Source organism: Carcharhinus amblyrhynchos, chromosome 5 (assembly GCF_965287045.1).
Source record: "Carcharhinus amblyrhynchos chromosome 5, sCarAmb.v2.hapA, whole genome shotgun sequence".
Lineage (NCBI taxonomy): Eukaryota > Metazoa > Chordata > Chondrichthyes > Carcharhiniformes > Carcharhinidae > Carcharhinus > Carcharhinus amblyrhynchos.
The window spans coordinates 36,053,644-36,067,783 of NC_137328.1; the positions used below are offsets into that span (position 1 = coordinate 36,053,644).

Genomic DNA, 14,140 nt, shown 5'->3' on the forward strand with positions numbered 1-14,140 from the left:
CTGTGGTAACCGCAGCTGTGACTCTTTTAACGATCCCAATAAATCCTCTTTAAATCACAGACAGGAAGAGAATTATGCAAATGATATATTAAGCAATCTTTGACTGAATGCAATGCTCTGTGAATACTGGATTCTCAAAAAAAGGATAGACACATCTGAAAGTTCATTTTTAATTTTCTAATTAAGATTTAGAATTACAATGGTTTATTAAAACAAAAAATATTTACAGGTTTATTAAGGAATGATACCATAGTCACTTCATACTGATGAGTGCACTATTTACAAATTACGCAAACAAGCTACATGATGAAAAAAGTATACTGAAATAAAAATGGAGAACTGAATGTAAACACAACTATTACAGCTATCTTATACATTTATTCATGAATTTTCTTTGTAATGAAAAGCTAATTATGGTCCAATTTTCAGACAGTGAGGTTGTAGCTATGGCATTTTAAAATACAAGAGAACACTCCATTCTAAACTTCTATGATGATCCTGAATTACTCCACATATAAATACTCCCATTTCATCCTTCATTATATTGTGTATAAATGAGTTCTTAAAACTTACTTACTTGTGGCTAATTCTAATCTGGAAACTAAAATTTAATACTTCAAGTTTGGAGAGCTGGGAACAGAAATATCTCAGTATCTAGCCTAACATTTCCTCGACTTCTGTAGTTCACACATTTAAAACAGCGACTCAGCTGAGTCTCCTAAAGCTGTGTTAAAAATCTAATTAGCAGTCTGATTTTAACAGAATCACTATAAAGGGATTTCCCTCTACATGAACACATTTCTGAAACACCATCCAACATATTCACAGAGTTGATGCATCTTGATCTAGTTGGACCCGATTGGATTAAACGTATTATAATGTGGAAGTAAAACAGACTTCCTAAAATAGGGAATACTTTGGAGTAAAGCCATTATAACAAAGGATTCCTTCAATAACGATTAAGCTTTGTTAAAAGCTATATTTAAGCCAGTTTAAGTTTTCAATGCAACACTGATTAGATGTGGGAACTGGATAAAATATCTTCAACCAAACGCTTGTAAACCCAGGCATCACCCTTTAGCCGCTGTCTTCTGATTCCAATCACCTCAGGCTTGCTGAGCTGACATATCTCCAGTTCAAACTGCATGGTGACCTTTCCAAAGTCTGACCTAGTCCGACATTTTAAGGTATAGCTGTTGGAAAACAAGGTCAAGATTACACAGTATGAATATGGTATCGTAAAATGCTGATTATTGTAACATTCTATTTGTTATTGCAAAACCCAGGCAGCTTAAGGAAACTGATTTTTGCGCACAGTTTGACAGATCACCACCCACGGTGTGAATATCAATCTTTTCTTGACTGCACATACACAAACTCGGATCTTGTATGCTATTACCATGTGAAATTTAATAAAAACTGAAGGAAAGGAGATCTTTAAAGCCTGTGATCTTACCTCATGGTCCATATAACAGTAAAATTGACTGACATGGTTTGGGACTCATGAACCACTCATTAATGCTTAATGATCACTCCCCAATTAACCATACTTGCTTTAAAAAAAGCATCAGAGAATTCGCCATATTTGACATGTTAAACATGACAAACACCCACGTCCATTAATTGATAAACAAGGATTCTATTTTATACAAATAGATAAATCGAAGACTTGTCTAAAATTAGTGGGCTAAGAGTTTTTGTTATAGGCACAATATTCAATTCTGTCACAAATCACACCCTTTTTGAAAAGTGTAGTCCCCACAGTTCCCCTGCTCAGTTGCAGCTCAACTCATTTGCATACCAAATGCAAAATTGGGGCCAGCATATTAAAACAAATATATAAGGAATTTTAAAAATACATTAAGAGTGGCAATATGGTGAAGTTTGGTTAAAATAGGTTTATCACAAAAATAGCTTTTTAAATCTGCATCAATCTGCCACCTCTGTGCAACCTAATTTAAAACAAAAACTTCACTTTTGAAACACATGCCCAACTATTTTCTAATTCTACAGGAGTACATTAATCAATTTCTCAGTAATTTAAAACCAAAAAAAAACACACTAGTGCAGCTTTTAAAACTCAAATTTAGTGTCTTTGCAATCAAAAGAACAAGCTTAATTTTTAAAGCTTGCTGAAAGGCTGTAAATGAAAGCAATCTGTGGAACTTCCCAACAGTGATTAATTCATTCCATGATTAAATTTGTTGTTGGGACTTCGTTTAAAGTGTGATGTTTTTAAAACTAGTGTAAAAGGTTGCAGAAATTTAAAATTCCACAATCTTTTGCGTTTGTTACATCAATTTTGGCTGAATTTTTGATAATTAAAGAGGAAAAGGCAGGTTAAATCTTAATGTTCATGTAGCAAAAGCATATGAGCACTGGGTGGCAGAGAGAGGGGATTTCTAAAAACATATTTAATAGCTGTCAGGTATTGACTGAAGATTCAAATGTAAAGGTTGCCTCTGGAAACCTGAAAGTGCATGTTTGGAGTTTTGAAAACAGACAGTTTACAACTACTGAGGCATAAGTACTCCTATTCTTGAACTATGGAAGGATGAAAATTACAAATGAGCAGAATGGTGTGTAATTGAATCTGAATATAGATTAGCGAGAGGTTGTACATCTTGGCAAAGCAGCCCACACACTGTTTGGATGAGTCTAAATGGAATAGAGGAGCAAATAGAGGAGCTAAGGATAAAAATATACAAATTACAGTATTGAGGCAGGTTAATGAAGCCTAAAACAGCAAACCAAGTATTATGGTACATTTCTTGGGGAAAGATGAGAAAGCAGAGGTTATTTTATACTTGCATAGAATCGTTTTAGGCCATGCTTGGAATGTTGTGCACAGTTCTGATTTCTATTTTACAAAAAAAAAGCGGTATTGGAGAAATGTGAAACAGATTCACAAGGGTGATATCAAAACAGAGAGGATCTTCTCATCAGGCTGAAGTTCTTTTCTCTAAAATAGAGACATGAGGAAGTAGGGCAGGTAGGACACAGAGGATTAAGAAAGAGTAGATGTGTCTGGGGCGGGGTGGGGGAGGGGATCTGAACTAGAACTCATAAGACAGTCACAAATAAATCCAAGGAGGAATTCAGGGGAAACTATCCAAAGAAGAATATGGAACGAGCTCCCACAAGAGGTGAAAAGCATAGATGCATTAAGGGAAAACCAGATAAGCATACAAGCGAGAAAGAAATAAAAGGCTTTAGAGGGATGGGAATAGGTAGCACAGAATAAACACTGGCATCAACCAGTTAACCTGAATTGCCAGTGTGTGTTGTAAACTCTTCGCAATTCTGATGCTGACAGACATTCTAGAGCATTTCTTAAAGCTGCGTCAACCACGCGTTGATGTGTAACACACAGCCTGTGCTTTAGAAAACCATTGTCAAGCAAGGAAAAGGCAATGCAATTTGCATGGGGTTCCATTTATCCAGCCAGGCATGCTAATGGTCTACCTGACAGTTTCAGCTCAGTACATCCTCAATAACATTTGGGACATCAAAGAGCTTGCCACAAAATGTCCACAGATAGAAGTTAATAGAAGTAACGAACATAGGCAGCAGGTATTCGGCTTAAATGCTTCCAACAATGTCAGCCATTAATACAACAGCACCACCTAAAGGAAACAAATCTAACAGTATGCTGGAAATTGGAGGAATGGAAGGGAAAATTAATGACCTTTTTAGGTGGCTATGTGGTATGTTGAAATTATGCAAAAATGAAATACCAAAACATGCTTTCCAAGCATGAGCAGGTTAATATAGAATGGTCAAATTTTCCATTCTCCACAATTACTTTGCAGCATCTATGAATCAAAGCAGTTTCATCCTTTTCTGGATCTATGATGCATTTTATGGTACAAATATCTTTCAACAACTTAAAATGAGCTCAAAGGAGGTCTAAGAAGAGATACCAAAAGGATATTTTCTGTAGTGGTTATGCTGACATTTCAGAAACATCATGTTTTAGGTTACAATCTAAATATAGTTTGAAGAAAATAACTATTCCAAGTCTTAGTTTTCCCAGTTGAGGGAGATACAATTGTGCTTTTGTCCATCTGTGAAATGTGTTTATTTTAAAACGAAGCAATGACAGTTAATTCCACAAAATGATCGTAATTTATCCATCATTTTTAAATGAAATAGTTGCAGATTTTAGAATAGAAATTAAAAAGTTATGCAATCAGTTGCTTTTCATTTTTGCCTTTTTTGCTAAAAATCAAAATAAATCCCTTTGTGTCCTCACCAGTGATCATTGATAGAGTGAACAACTTTGATGAAAGAAGGAGGAAGGTTCAATGTTGGAAGAAAAGGATTGAACTGGACTATACTCGTATTATATTTTATCAGTTTAATAAAATGTACATACAACTTTAAGGGCGTTCAAGTAGTCAGTGGATAGGCATATGGATAACATTGGAATAGTTTAGGTTAGAGGGTCATTAGATTCTTCCACTGGTCGGCGCAACATCGAGGGCCGAAGGGCCTGTACTGCGCTGTAATGTTCTATGTTCTATATAATGTGTGACCTCTTATGAGTGTGTAGAGAATATATGCAAGGGTGAAACAAACACACAAGGTCAGATGGAGTTGGAGCTTATGTGTTTAATATCGTGTGAACCTTAGTTATACAATATCCTAAACTCCAATCTACTGAAGCAGAAAGCTTTACAAAAAGCACATCAACACATGTCTAAATTTCTGGTATTGAAAATAACTAATGGAGAGTAATCTACAATACCATTTAAATAGTTAAGCATAAAACAAAATCATGCCAAGTTGAAGAAAATTCAAACTAATCACAAACTACACTTTGCCATCAAGTCACAAAAATCAGAACAGAATTTGGAAAAGTATCAATTTTTTTTAAGTTTGGTGAACCTTTCCCTGGATGTGTTTATAATATAGAAAATTTAACTTTTACCTCCAAACCCAAGAGGAGTTCATGGCACCATGTCAAAATAGGTGACCAAAGACAATTTAGTCCTCTCCTGCACAACAGTTTGCCTAACTGCTATGTCAAAGACACTTTCATCAAGTGTTGAGGAGCCCACATTACATAAGGTGAAGTAGAGATGGTGCAGCAAGCAGAATTCAGAAGTTGGGATAATGAATCACTGATGCACAAAATCTTATACTCTCCCAGTCTTACATGCTATTTAATAGCTCCAATTTAATTGTTTTTTGATAAAAACAGAGGTGTCTCGGATCAGATAGTATTAGCCAAGGAAATCAAGTCGTTGAAATATTATTTACTGTACTTTCTACTAAGGTTTCTTGTTACCCAAAGAGCTGGGGTGATCTCCAAAAGTGGTCATGGTATCAATCAGGCAGTAGGCAGGAGTCCATACTCAACCACAGACTTTTACAACAGGAAAGGAGGGATGCATAAAAGAAACACTATCTACCAATAGCTTCAGTTTCTAGTAGATTCTTATCAACATTGCAATAACATTTTGTCTTTCCATATTAGACCATTTGCTCTTTATTAATCCTCATAGGACCTAGGTGTAGGTGCCGGGATAATGATTTGCAAGCTTATGGACAATACCAAGGTATGTGTGGCTGTCATGCTTGGAGGATGCTCAGCTGCTGCAAGAAAATATTTTGTTTAGTGAATGGAGAGTGCTTACCAACCAATAACATTAAAATATATCTACATCCTACAGGGAATGGAATTGAAACTAGTTGTGAAAGTAAAAGATCTGACTGTTATATTGAATCACTCAAAAGATCATGGCCAATACTGTGAAGCCATAGCTAAAAACAAACATGGTTCCAGGTTATATTCATAGAACAAGTCATGACAAGCCAAAGCCTACCATCTTGTCCTTATATAACACTTCAGTTAAAATACTGTATCCACTTTTGGCCCACTCATATGAAGATGGATATTGAGGATTTTGGAAAGGATGCAGGGGAGAATCACAAGATTGATCCCCAGTTTAAAACAACTTATAGAATTAGAGGACTGTATACCATGGAAAAAGGCCATTCAGCTCATTGCATCTGTTCTAGTTCTTAGCTACAATAATATCCTCAAAGCTTTGTATACTTTACATGATAAGGCTGAAGTATTTGCAATAATGTTCAGCCAGAAATGCCAAATCAATGATCCATCTTAATCTCCTCCAGAGTCAATTCCATTCACTTCATGGGATATCAAGAAACAGCTGAATGCACCAGATACAGCCAAGAGCCTTGGTGACATTCTGGCTGTAATGCTGAAAAGACTTGTACTCCAGGATCGAGCAATTGAGCCAGTGCAGCTACAACACTAATATCTACTCAAGTGAAAAATTGCCCTGCTATGTCTTATCTATTAAGAGGACAATTCCAATTTGACTAATTACCATTTTCTATCAGTTTACTATCAATCGTCAGCAAAGTGGTGGAAGGTGTTTGTTGACATTGTTTCAAGTGCCACTTGCAATAACCTGCTCAGTGATGCTCAGTTTGAGTTCTGCAAGGAGGCCCTTGATCCAAGTTTGAACAAAAGAAGTGAGGGGAGAATCCTTGACACTGAGACAACATTTAATTGAATCAAGCAAAATAGAAGACAATGGGACTTAATGAAGATCTATCCACTTGCTGGAGCAATATTTAGCACAAAGATGGTTATGGTTATTGGAGGCCAATCATCTTAGCCCAAGAGCATCGCTACAGGAATTCATCAAGGTAGTGTCCTAGGCTCAATCATTTTCCGCTTCTTCATCAATGAGCTTCCCTCTATGATCAGCTTCCTTCTATGATTGGCGTTTGTTGACAATTGCAGTTACCATTCGTAACTGCACAGATAATGAAGCGATCTGTGCCTGAACAAGACCTGAACAACATTTAGGTAGAGGTAATAAGTGCTAAATAACATCTGTGTCACACAAGTGCTGTGTAATGACCATCTCCAACAAGACTGAGTCTAAACTGCACCCCCCCCCCCCCCCCCCCCCCCCCCCAATGACATTCATAGAACCAGAATCCCTATAGTGCAGAGGACGCCATTTGGCCCATCATGTCTGCATCAACTTTCCAAAACAGAGTCACCCAAGGCCAGATTTGAACCCAGTCCCTGGCACTATAAGGCAGCAGTGCTAACCATTATGCCATCCTTATCATAAATGGCATTATTATCACCAAATTCCCCCCACCTATCAACATGCTGGAGGTTGTCATACTGACCAGAAACTCAACTGGTTCAGCCATACAAATACAATGGCTGCAAGAGTAGGTCAGAGGCTGAAAATTGTGCAGCAAGCAACTCATCCCATCTCAAATCATGTCCACCACCAACTAGACACAAATCAGGAATGCAATGGGACACTCTGCACTTGCCTGGACAAATGTAGTTCTAAAAACACTCGAAGCTTGACACTGGTGCCCCATTGATCATCTTAAGCATTCACTCCCTTGACTGCAGTGTGCCCCACTTAAAAGATGAAATGCAGAAATTCGCCAAAGTTAATTTAACAGCACTTTCCAAACTGCAACATTCATTGCTAAGATAACCAAGGGCAATTGGAGCAAGGAAACACCACCCACCTAAATGTTCCTCTCCTAATCATATGCCCTCATAACTCATAAACCTATCACCAGTCCTTCATTGTTGTAGAGACTATATCCAGGGACTCCATCCCTCTAACAGCATTGAGTGTACCACATGAACTTCGGCTACCTGAAAAGGCAATAAAAGTTGGTTCTGCCAGCAAAACCCACCATCCACAAACAATATATGAACATACTAATTAGGAGAAAGACATTTGGCCCCTCAAGCTTGCCCTGACATTCTGTATCATGATTGATCTGATATTGCCTCAACTGTACTTTATCCACCCCAACACATTTCTGATTCTCTGTCAAACAAAAATCTAACTCAGCCTATTCAATGACCCTGCTTCTACTGCTTTTTTCCTTTCGCCCTCAATCAGTAGCTGTACCTTGTTGTATTGTGTGCAGTTTTGTTGTCCTTATATGAGGAAGGATGTTCTTACTCTAGAGGGAGTACAGCGAAGGTTTACCAGGCTGATTCCTGGGATGGCACGTCTGTCATATGAGGAGAGATCAAGTCGGTTAGGATTATATTCACTGGAGTTTAGAAGAGAAAGGGAGGGGATCTCAGAAATTTATTAAATTCTCACAGGGATACAGACAGGGTAGAATTAGGAAGTATGTTCCTAATGTTGGGGTAATCCAGATCTAGGGATCATAATTTGAGGTGAGGAGAAATTTCTTCACCCAGAGAGTGGTGAATGTGTGGAATTCACTACCACAGAAAGCAGTTAAGGCCACTGATCTAAGCTCTGCAGTCATTTCACATCCAGTCGAGAATGGTAGTGGACAACTAAACAACTCACTGGAGGAGGAAACTCCACAAGTGTCCCCATCTTCAATGATAAAGGAGCCCAGCACATCAGCGCAAAAGATAAGGTTGAAGTATTTGTGGCAATCTTCAGCCAGAAATGCTGAGTGGATGATCCATTTTGGCCTCCTCCAGTGGTCCCTAGCATCTCAGATGCTAGTCTCTAGCCAATTCGATTCACTCCACGTGATATCAAGAAACAACTGGAGGTGCTGGATACTGAAAAGCCAATGGGCCCTTATAATATTCCTGCAACAGTACAGAAGACTTGTGCTCCAGAGCTTGCCCCTCCCCTAGCCAAGCTCTTCTAGTACAGTTACAACCCTGGCATCTACCCAATAATGTGGAAAATTGCCCAGGTATGTCGTGTACACAGAAGCAGGACAAATCCAACTGGCCAATTACCACCCAATCAGTATACTCTGGATCGTCAGTAAAGTGATGAAAGGCTTCATCAACAGTGTTGTCAAGCAGCACTTGATCAGTACCAAACTGCTCAGTGAGCCCTGTTTGGGTTTCGCCAGGGTCACCCAGCTCCTGATCTCATTACAGCCTTGGTTCCAACATGGACAAAAGAGGTAAATTCCAAAGGTGAGGTGAGAGTGACAGCCCTTGACATCAAGGCCACATTTGACCAAGTGTGGCATCAAGGAGCCCTAGTTAAATTGGAATCAATGGATATCAGGGGGCAAACTCTTCACTGGTTGGAATCAAACCTGGTCCATAGGAAGATTGTTGCTGTTGTGGAGGGTCAATCATCTCAGCTCCACAACATCTCTGCAGGAGTCCCTCAGGGTAGTGTCCTAGACCCAACAATCTTCAGGTACTTCATCAATGACCTTCCCCCCATCACAAGGTTAGAAGTGGGGAAGTTTGCTGGTGAATGTACAATGTTCAGCACCATACACGACTCCTCAGATACTAAAGCAGTCCATGTTCAAATGCAACAAGATCTGGACAATATCCAGGCTTAGGCTGACAAATGGCAAATAACATTCATTCCACACAAATGCCAAGTGATGTCCATCACTAATAAGAGACATTCTCCAACCATCCCTTAGCATTCAATGGTGTAACCATCATTGAATTCCCCACTGTCAACATCCTTGGGGTTACCATGGACCAGAAACTCAGCTGGACTCACCACAAACAATGTCTACAAGAGCAGGTCAGAGGCTAGGGATACTGTGGTGAGTAATGCACCTCCTGACTCCCCAGAGCTTATCCACCATCTACAAGGCACAAGTCAGGAGTGTGATGGAATACTCCCCACTTGTCTGGATGGGTGCCACTCCAACTATACTCAGGAAGCTCGATACCATCCAGGACAAAGCAGCCTACTTGATTGGCACCACATCTACAAACATTCAATTCCTCCACCACTGATGCTCAGCAGTAGCAGTGTGTATTATCTACAAGTTGTACTGCAGCAATTCACCAAAGATCCTTAGACAGCACTTTCCAAACCCACAACCACTTCCATCTAGAAGGACAAGGCCAGCAGATAAATGGAAATACCACCACCTGCAAGTTCCCCAAGCCATTCACCATCCCGATTTGGAAATACATTGCCTACCGTTCCTTCGCAGTCGCGAGGTCAAAATCCTGGAATGGCATTGTGGGTGAACCCATAGAACATGGACTACAGCGATTCAAGAAGGCAATTCACCACCACCTTCTCAAAGGCAACTAGGGATGGGCAATAAATGCTGGCCAGCCAGTGACGCCCATAACCCACAAATGAATTAAAAAACCACCAATTTCAAGAAGATATAGCTCTTGAGGCTTTAGGGAATAAAAAGGATACTGGGGGGAGGAGGGGTGGAAATGAGAATATTGAATATGATCAGTTATGATCATAATGAATGGTGGAGCAGGGAAGGTCCAAATGGCCTACTCCTGCTTCTAGATTCTGTTACCTGCATACTAGCTTTTCCTGATTCATGTTCCAGGATGGCCAGATCCTCCTGTACTGCAGAGCTCTGCAGTCTCTAACTGACTGCTTGCCAGAATGGACAAGTTCACATTTTTCCACATAATATGCCGTCATATTTTTGCCGACTCACTTAATTTATAATCCCTTTGTAGACTCTATGTTTTCCTCACTACTTATGCTCCTCTACTTATCTTTGGGTGATCTGCAAATTTAGCATCCATATATTACTCCCCCTCACCCAAGTCATTGATACAGATTGTAAATGGTTGAGGCCCCAGCACTGATCAGTGACACTCTGCCAGTTACAGCTTGCCAAGCAGAAAATAACCCAATTATCCCTACTTACTGCTTGTTAGCTAACAAATCCCCTATCCATAGCTCTTGGTGGCACCTTTTCAAATGCCTTTTGGAAATCCAAATACACCACATCTATCCATCTTTCTTAATATTTCCTCAAAGAACTCTAATTAATTAGTCAAACATGATTTCACAACGCCATCTCAACTCTGCCTGCATGCATTAAGATTAAATACCTTGCTAAAACTTGCTTATTAATAGCTTCTAGCATTTTCCCTATGACGGATGTTAAGCTGACTGGCCTGTAGCTTCCTGCTTTTAGGGAAGAACGGTAGCACTATTACCTTTCAGTACCAAGACCTGGGTTCTATTCTGGCCCTGGGTGAATGTTTAGTTCTAATTTTCTCAGTACCCCTACCCTGATGATTGCAATTGTTTTAAATTCCTCCCTTCCTTTCGTCTCTTGATTTGGAAGTATTGAGAATGTTATTTGTCTTCAACACCGAAGACAGACACAAAATACCAGTTCAGCACTTCTGTCATTTCCTTATTTCCCATAATAAATTCCCTAGATTCTCTCCAGAGGACCCACATTTACTTTAGTTACCCTTTTTCTTTCTTAAATACTTCTACAAACTATTACGTTTTTATATTTCTAGCTATCTTTCCCTCATACTCGAAGTTTACCCTTATTAATATTTTAGCCATTCTTTGCCAATTTTTAAATTATGTCCAACTTTCTAACCAAATCACTAATTTTCCACACAATTGAATTTTTTTTTTGCTATCAATCTGTTGTTATCTTTAATTTCCTTGGTTAGCCACATGTGGTGCATTCTTCACCTTCACCGGAATGCATCTTTGCTGAGTGTTGCCATAGAGGCAATGCAGCAAAGATTCACCAGTCTGATTCCCAAGATGGTAGCTTTGTCGTATTAGGAGAGATCAGGTCAATAGGGCCTATACTCACCCGAATTTAGAAGAATGACAGGATGGGGCGGCACGGTGGCAGTGATTAGTACTGCTGCCCCACAGCACCAGGGACCTGGGTTCAAATCTGGCCTTGGGTCACTGTCTATGGGGAGTTTGCACATTCTCCAGGTCTCTGCGTGGGTTTGCTCTGGATGCTCCAGTTGCTTCTCGTGCTCAAAGATGAGCAGAATAGATTAATTGACCATGTTAAATTGCCCCTTAGTGTCAGGGGGACTAGCAGGGTAAATATGTGAGGTAATGGGGATAGGGCCTGAGTGGAATTGTGGTCGGTGCAGACTCGATGGGCCAAATAGCCTCCTTCTGCATTGTAGGGATTCTATGACTAGACAGATTGGACTCAGGGCTGTTATTTCCTCTGGCTAGGAGGGTCTGGATCAAAGGGTCACAGTCTTGGAAAAAAGCTAGGCCATTTAGGCCTGAGATGAGGAGAAATTTTTTCACTCGATGGTGATAAACTTGTAAGTTTTCTACCACAGAAGACTGTGGACGTCAAGTCATTGAATATATTTGAGCAAATAGATAGAAATCTAGACTTTACAGGTGTCAAGGGTGTGGAAAGTATGCAGGAGTAGAGTGTGGAAATAGAGGATCAGCCATGATCATATTGAATGGCAGATCTGGCTCAACGGACCGCTCCTATTTTCTGTTATGAAATATTTATTTAGTAGTCACAAGTAGGCTTACATAACACTGCAATAAAGTTACTGTGAAATTCCCCCAGTTGCCACACTTTGGTATCTGTTCAAGTCAATGCAGCCAGCATGTCTGCAGACTGTAGGAGGAAACCCACACAGACGCAGGAAGAATGTGCAAACATAAGCACATAAGAACATAAGAAATAGGAGCTGGAGTAGGTCATCTAGCCCTTCAAGCCTGCCCCGCCAATCAATAAGATCATGGCTGATCTGAAGTGGCTCAGTTCCACTTTCCCGCCTTCTCCCCATAACCCTTATTCCCCTTGCCTATCAAAAACCTATCCACCCGCGTCTTAAATATATTTAGCAAGGCAGCATCCACCACTTCAACGGGCAGAGAATTCCAGAGATTTACCACCCTTTGAGTGAAGAAGTTCCTCCTCAACTCCGTTGTAAACTGCACCCCCCCCCCCTTATCTTGAGGCTGTGCCCTCTAATCCTACTGTCCTTTGAGCGGGAAGAGCCTCTCCACCTCTATCCTATCCATCCCATTCATCATCTTATACGTCTCAATGAGATCTCCCCTCATTCTTCTAAACTCTAACGAGTACAAGCCTAGTTTATTCAGCCTCTCCTCATAGCTCAACCCCCTCCACATAGACAGTGACCCAAGCCAGGAACTGAACCCTGGTCCCTGATGCACCAGTGCTAACCACTGTGCCACCCAAATATCTCAAATCTTTGTGGCTGGATCTCTGTTGTCCTCTCTTTTAAGCTAATTTCCCAGTTAATTTTAACAGACTATTATGTCTTCATACCCTTGTATTGTATTTAAGTTTAAAACACTAGCTTTAGACCCACTCTTTCCTCCTTCAAAGTGAATGCAAAATTCACACATGTTATGATCAATGCTACCTAAAGGCTCTTTATGGTTTGAATCCCATCACCGCATATGGTGAAGTCTGAATTCAATAAAAATCTGGAATTAAAAATCTAATGATGACCATGAGACCATTGTCAATTGTCATTAAAATTCACCTGGTTCACTAAAGTCTTTTAGGATAGGAAATCTGCCATCCTTACATGTGATTCCAGACCCACAGCAATGTGATTGATTCTTAACTGCCCTCTGGTCAAGTGCTGAGGGCAGTTTAAAGGCAATTAGGAGTGGGTAGTAAATGCTGGCCATATACTAGGAATGCTCTCAAGGAGGAGTTCTTGGAATGCTGCCAGGATAGTTTCCTTGAACAGTGTGTGTTGGAACCAATGAGGGAGCAAGCTATCTTGGATCTGGTGTTATGTAATGAGGCGGGTAGAATTAGGGACCTTGTGGTGAAGGATCCTCTTGGGGAGAGTGATCATTGTATGGTGGAGTTTCTGGTGCAGATGGAGGAGGAGAAAGTGGGTTCCCGGACACGTGTATTTTGTTTGAACAGAGGGGAGTACGGTAGGATGAGAGAAGAATTGGCGAATGTTGACTGGGGGAACGCGTTGGAAGGTAGGTCTGCTGAGGAGCAGTGGAGGATCTTTAAGGGGATCTTTCTTGGTGCTCAGCAGAAATTTATTCCGATGGTCGAAAAGGACTGTAGGAGGAGAGGTAATAAGCCGTGGATAACGAAGGAGGTGAAGGAAAATGTTAAATTAAAAGCGGAGGCGTTTAGAGTAGCTAAGAGTAGTGGACGAGAAGAGGATTGGGAGAGGTTTAAATGTCAACAAAGATTGACAAAGAAGTTGATAAAGAAGGGTAGGAGAAACTATGAAGCTGGGCTAGCGCTTAATATAAAAAAGGATAGCGAGAGTTTTTATAAATATATAAAAAGGAAGAGGCTGGCTAGGGTGAACGTTGGACCCTTAGAGGATGAGAGGGGGGACTTAGTGGTAGAGGATGGGGAAATGGCTGACGTCTTGAATAACTTT

General features: G+C 40.2%; 1 protein-coding gene across 1 annotated transcript in view; it reads right to left on the reverse strand.

Moving 5' to 3' along the window:
• Positions 1–212: 212 nt before the first annotated feature.
• The window catches only part of melk (maternal embryonic leucine zipper kinase), a 101,687-nt gene continuing 87,759 nt past the window's right edge, over positions 213–14,140 (reverse strand). Inside the window, exon 18 of the mRNA XM_080189650.1 lies at positions 213–1,193. Coding sequence (XP_080045776.1) covers positions 1,016–1,193 — 178 coding nt within the window. The 3' untranslated portion in view covers positions 213–1,015. The remainder of the gene's footprint in view (positions 1,194–14,140) is intronic.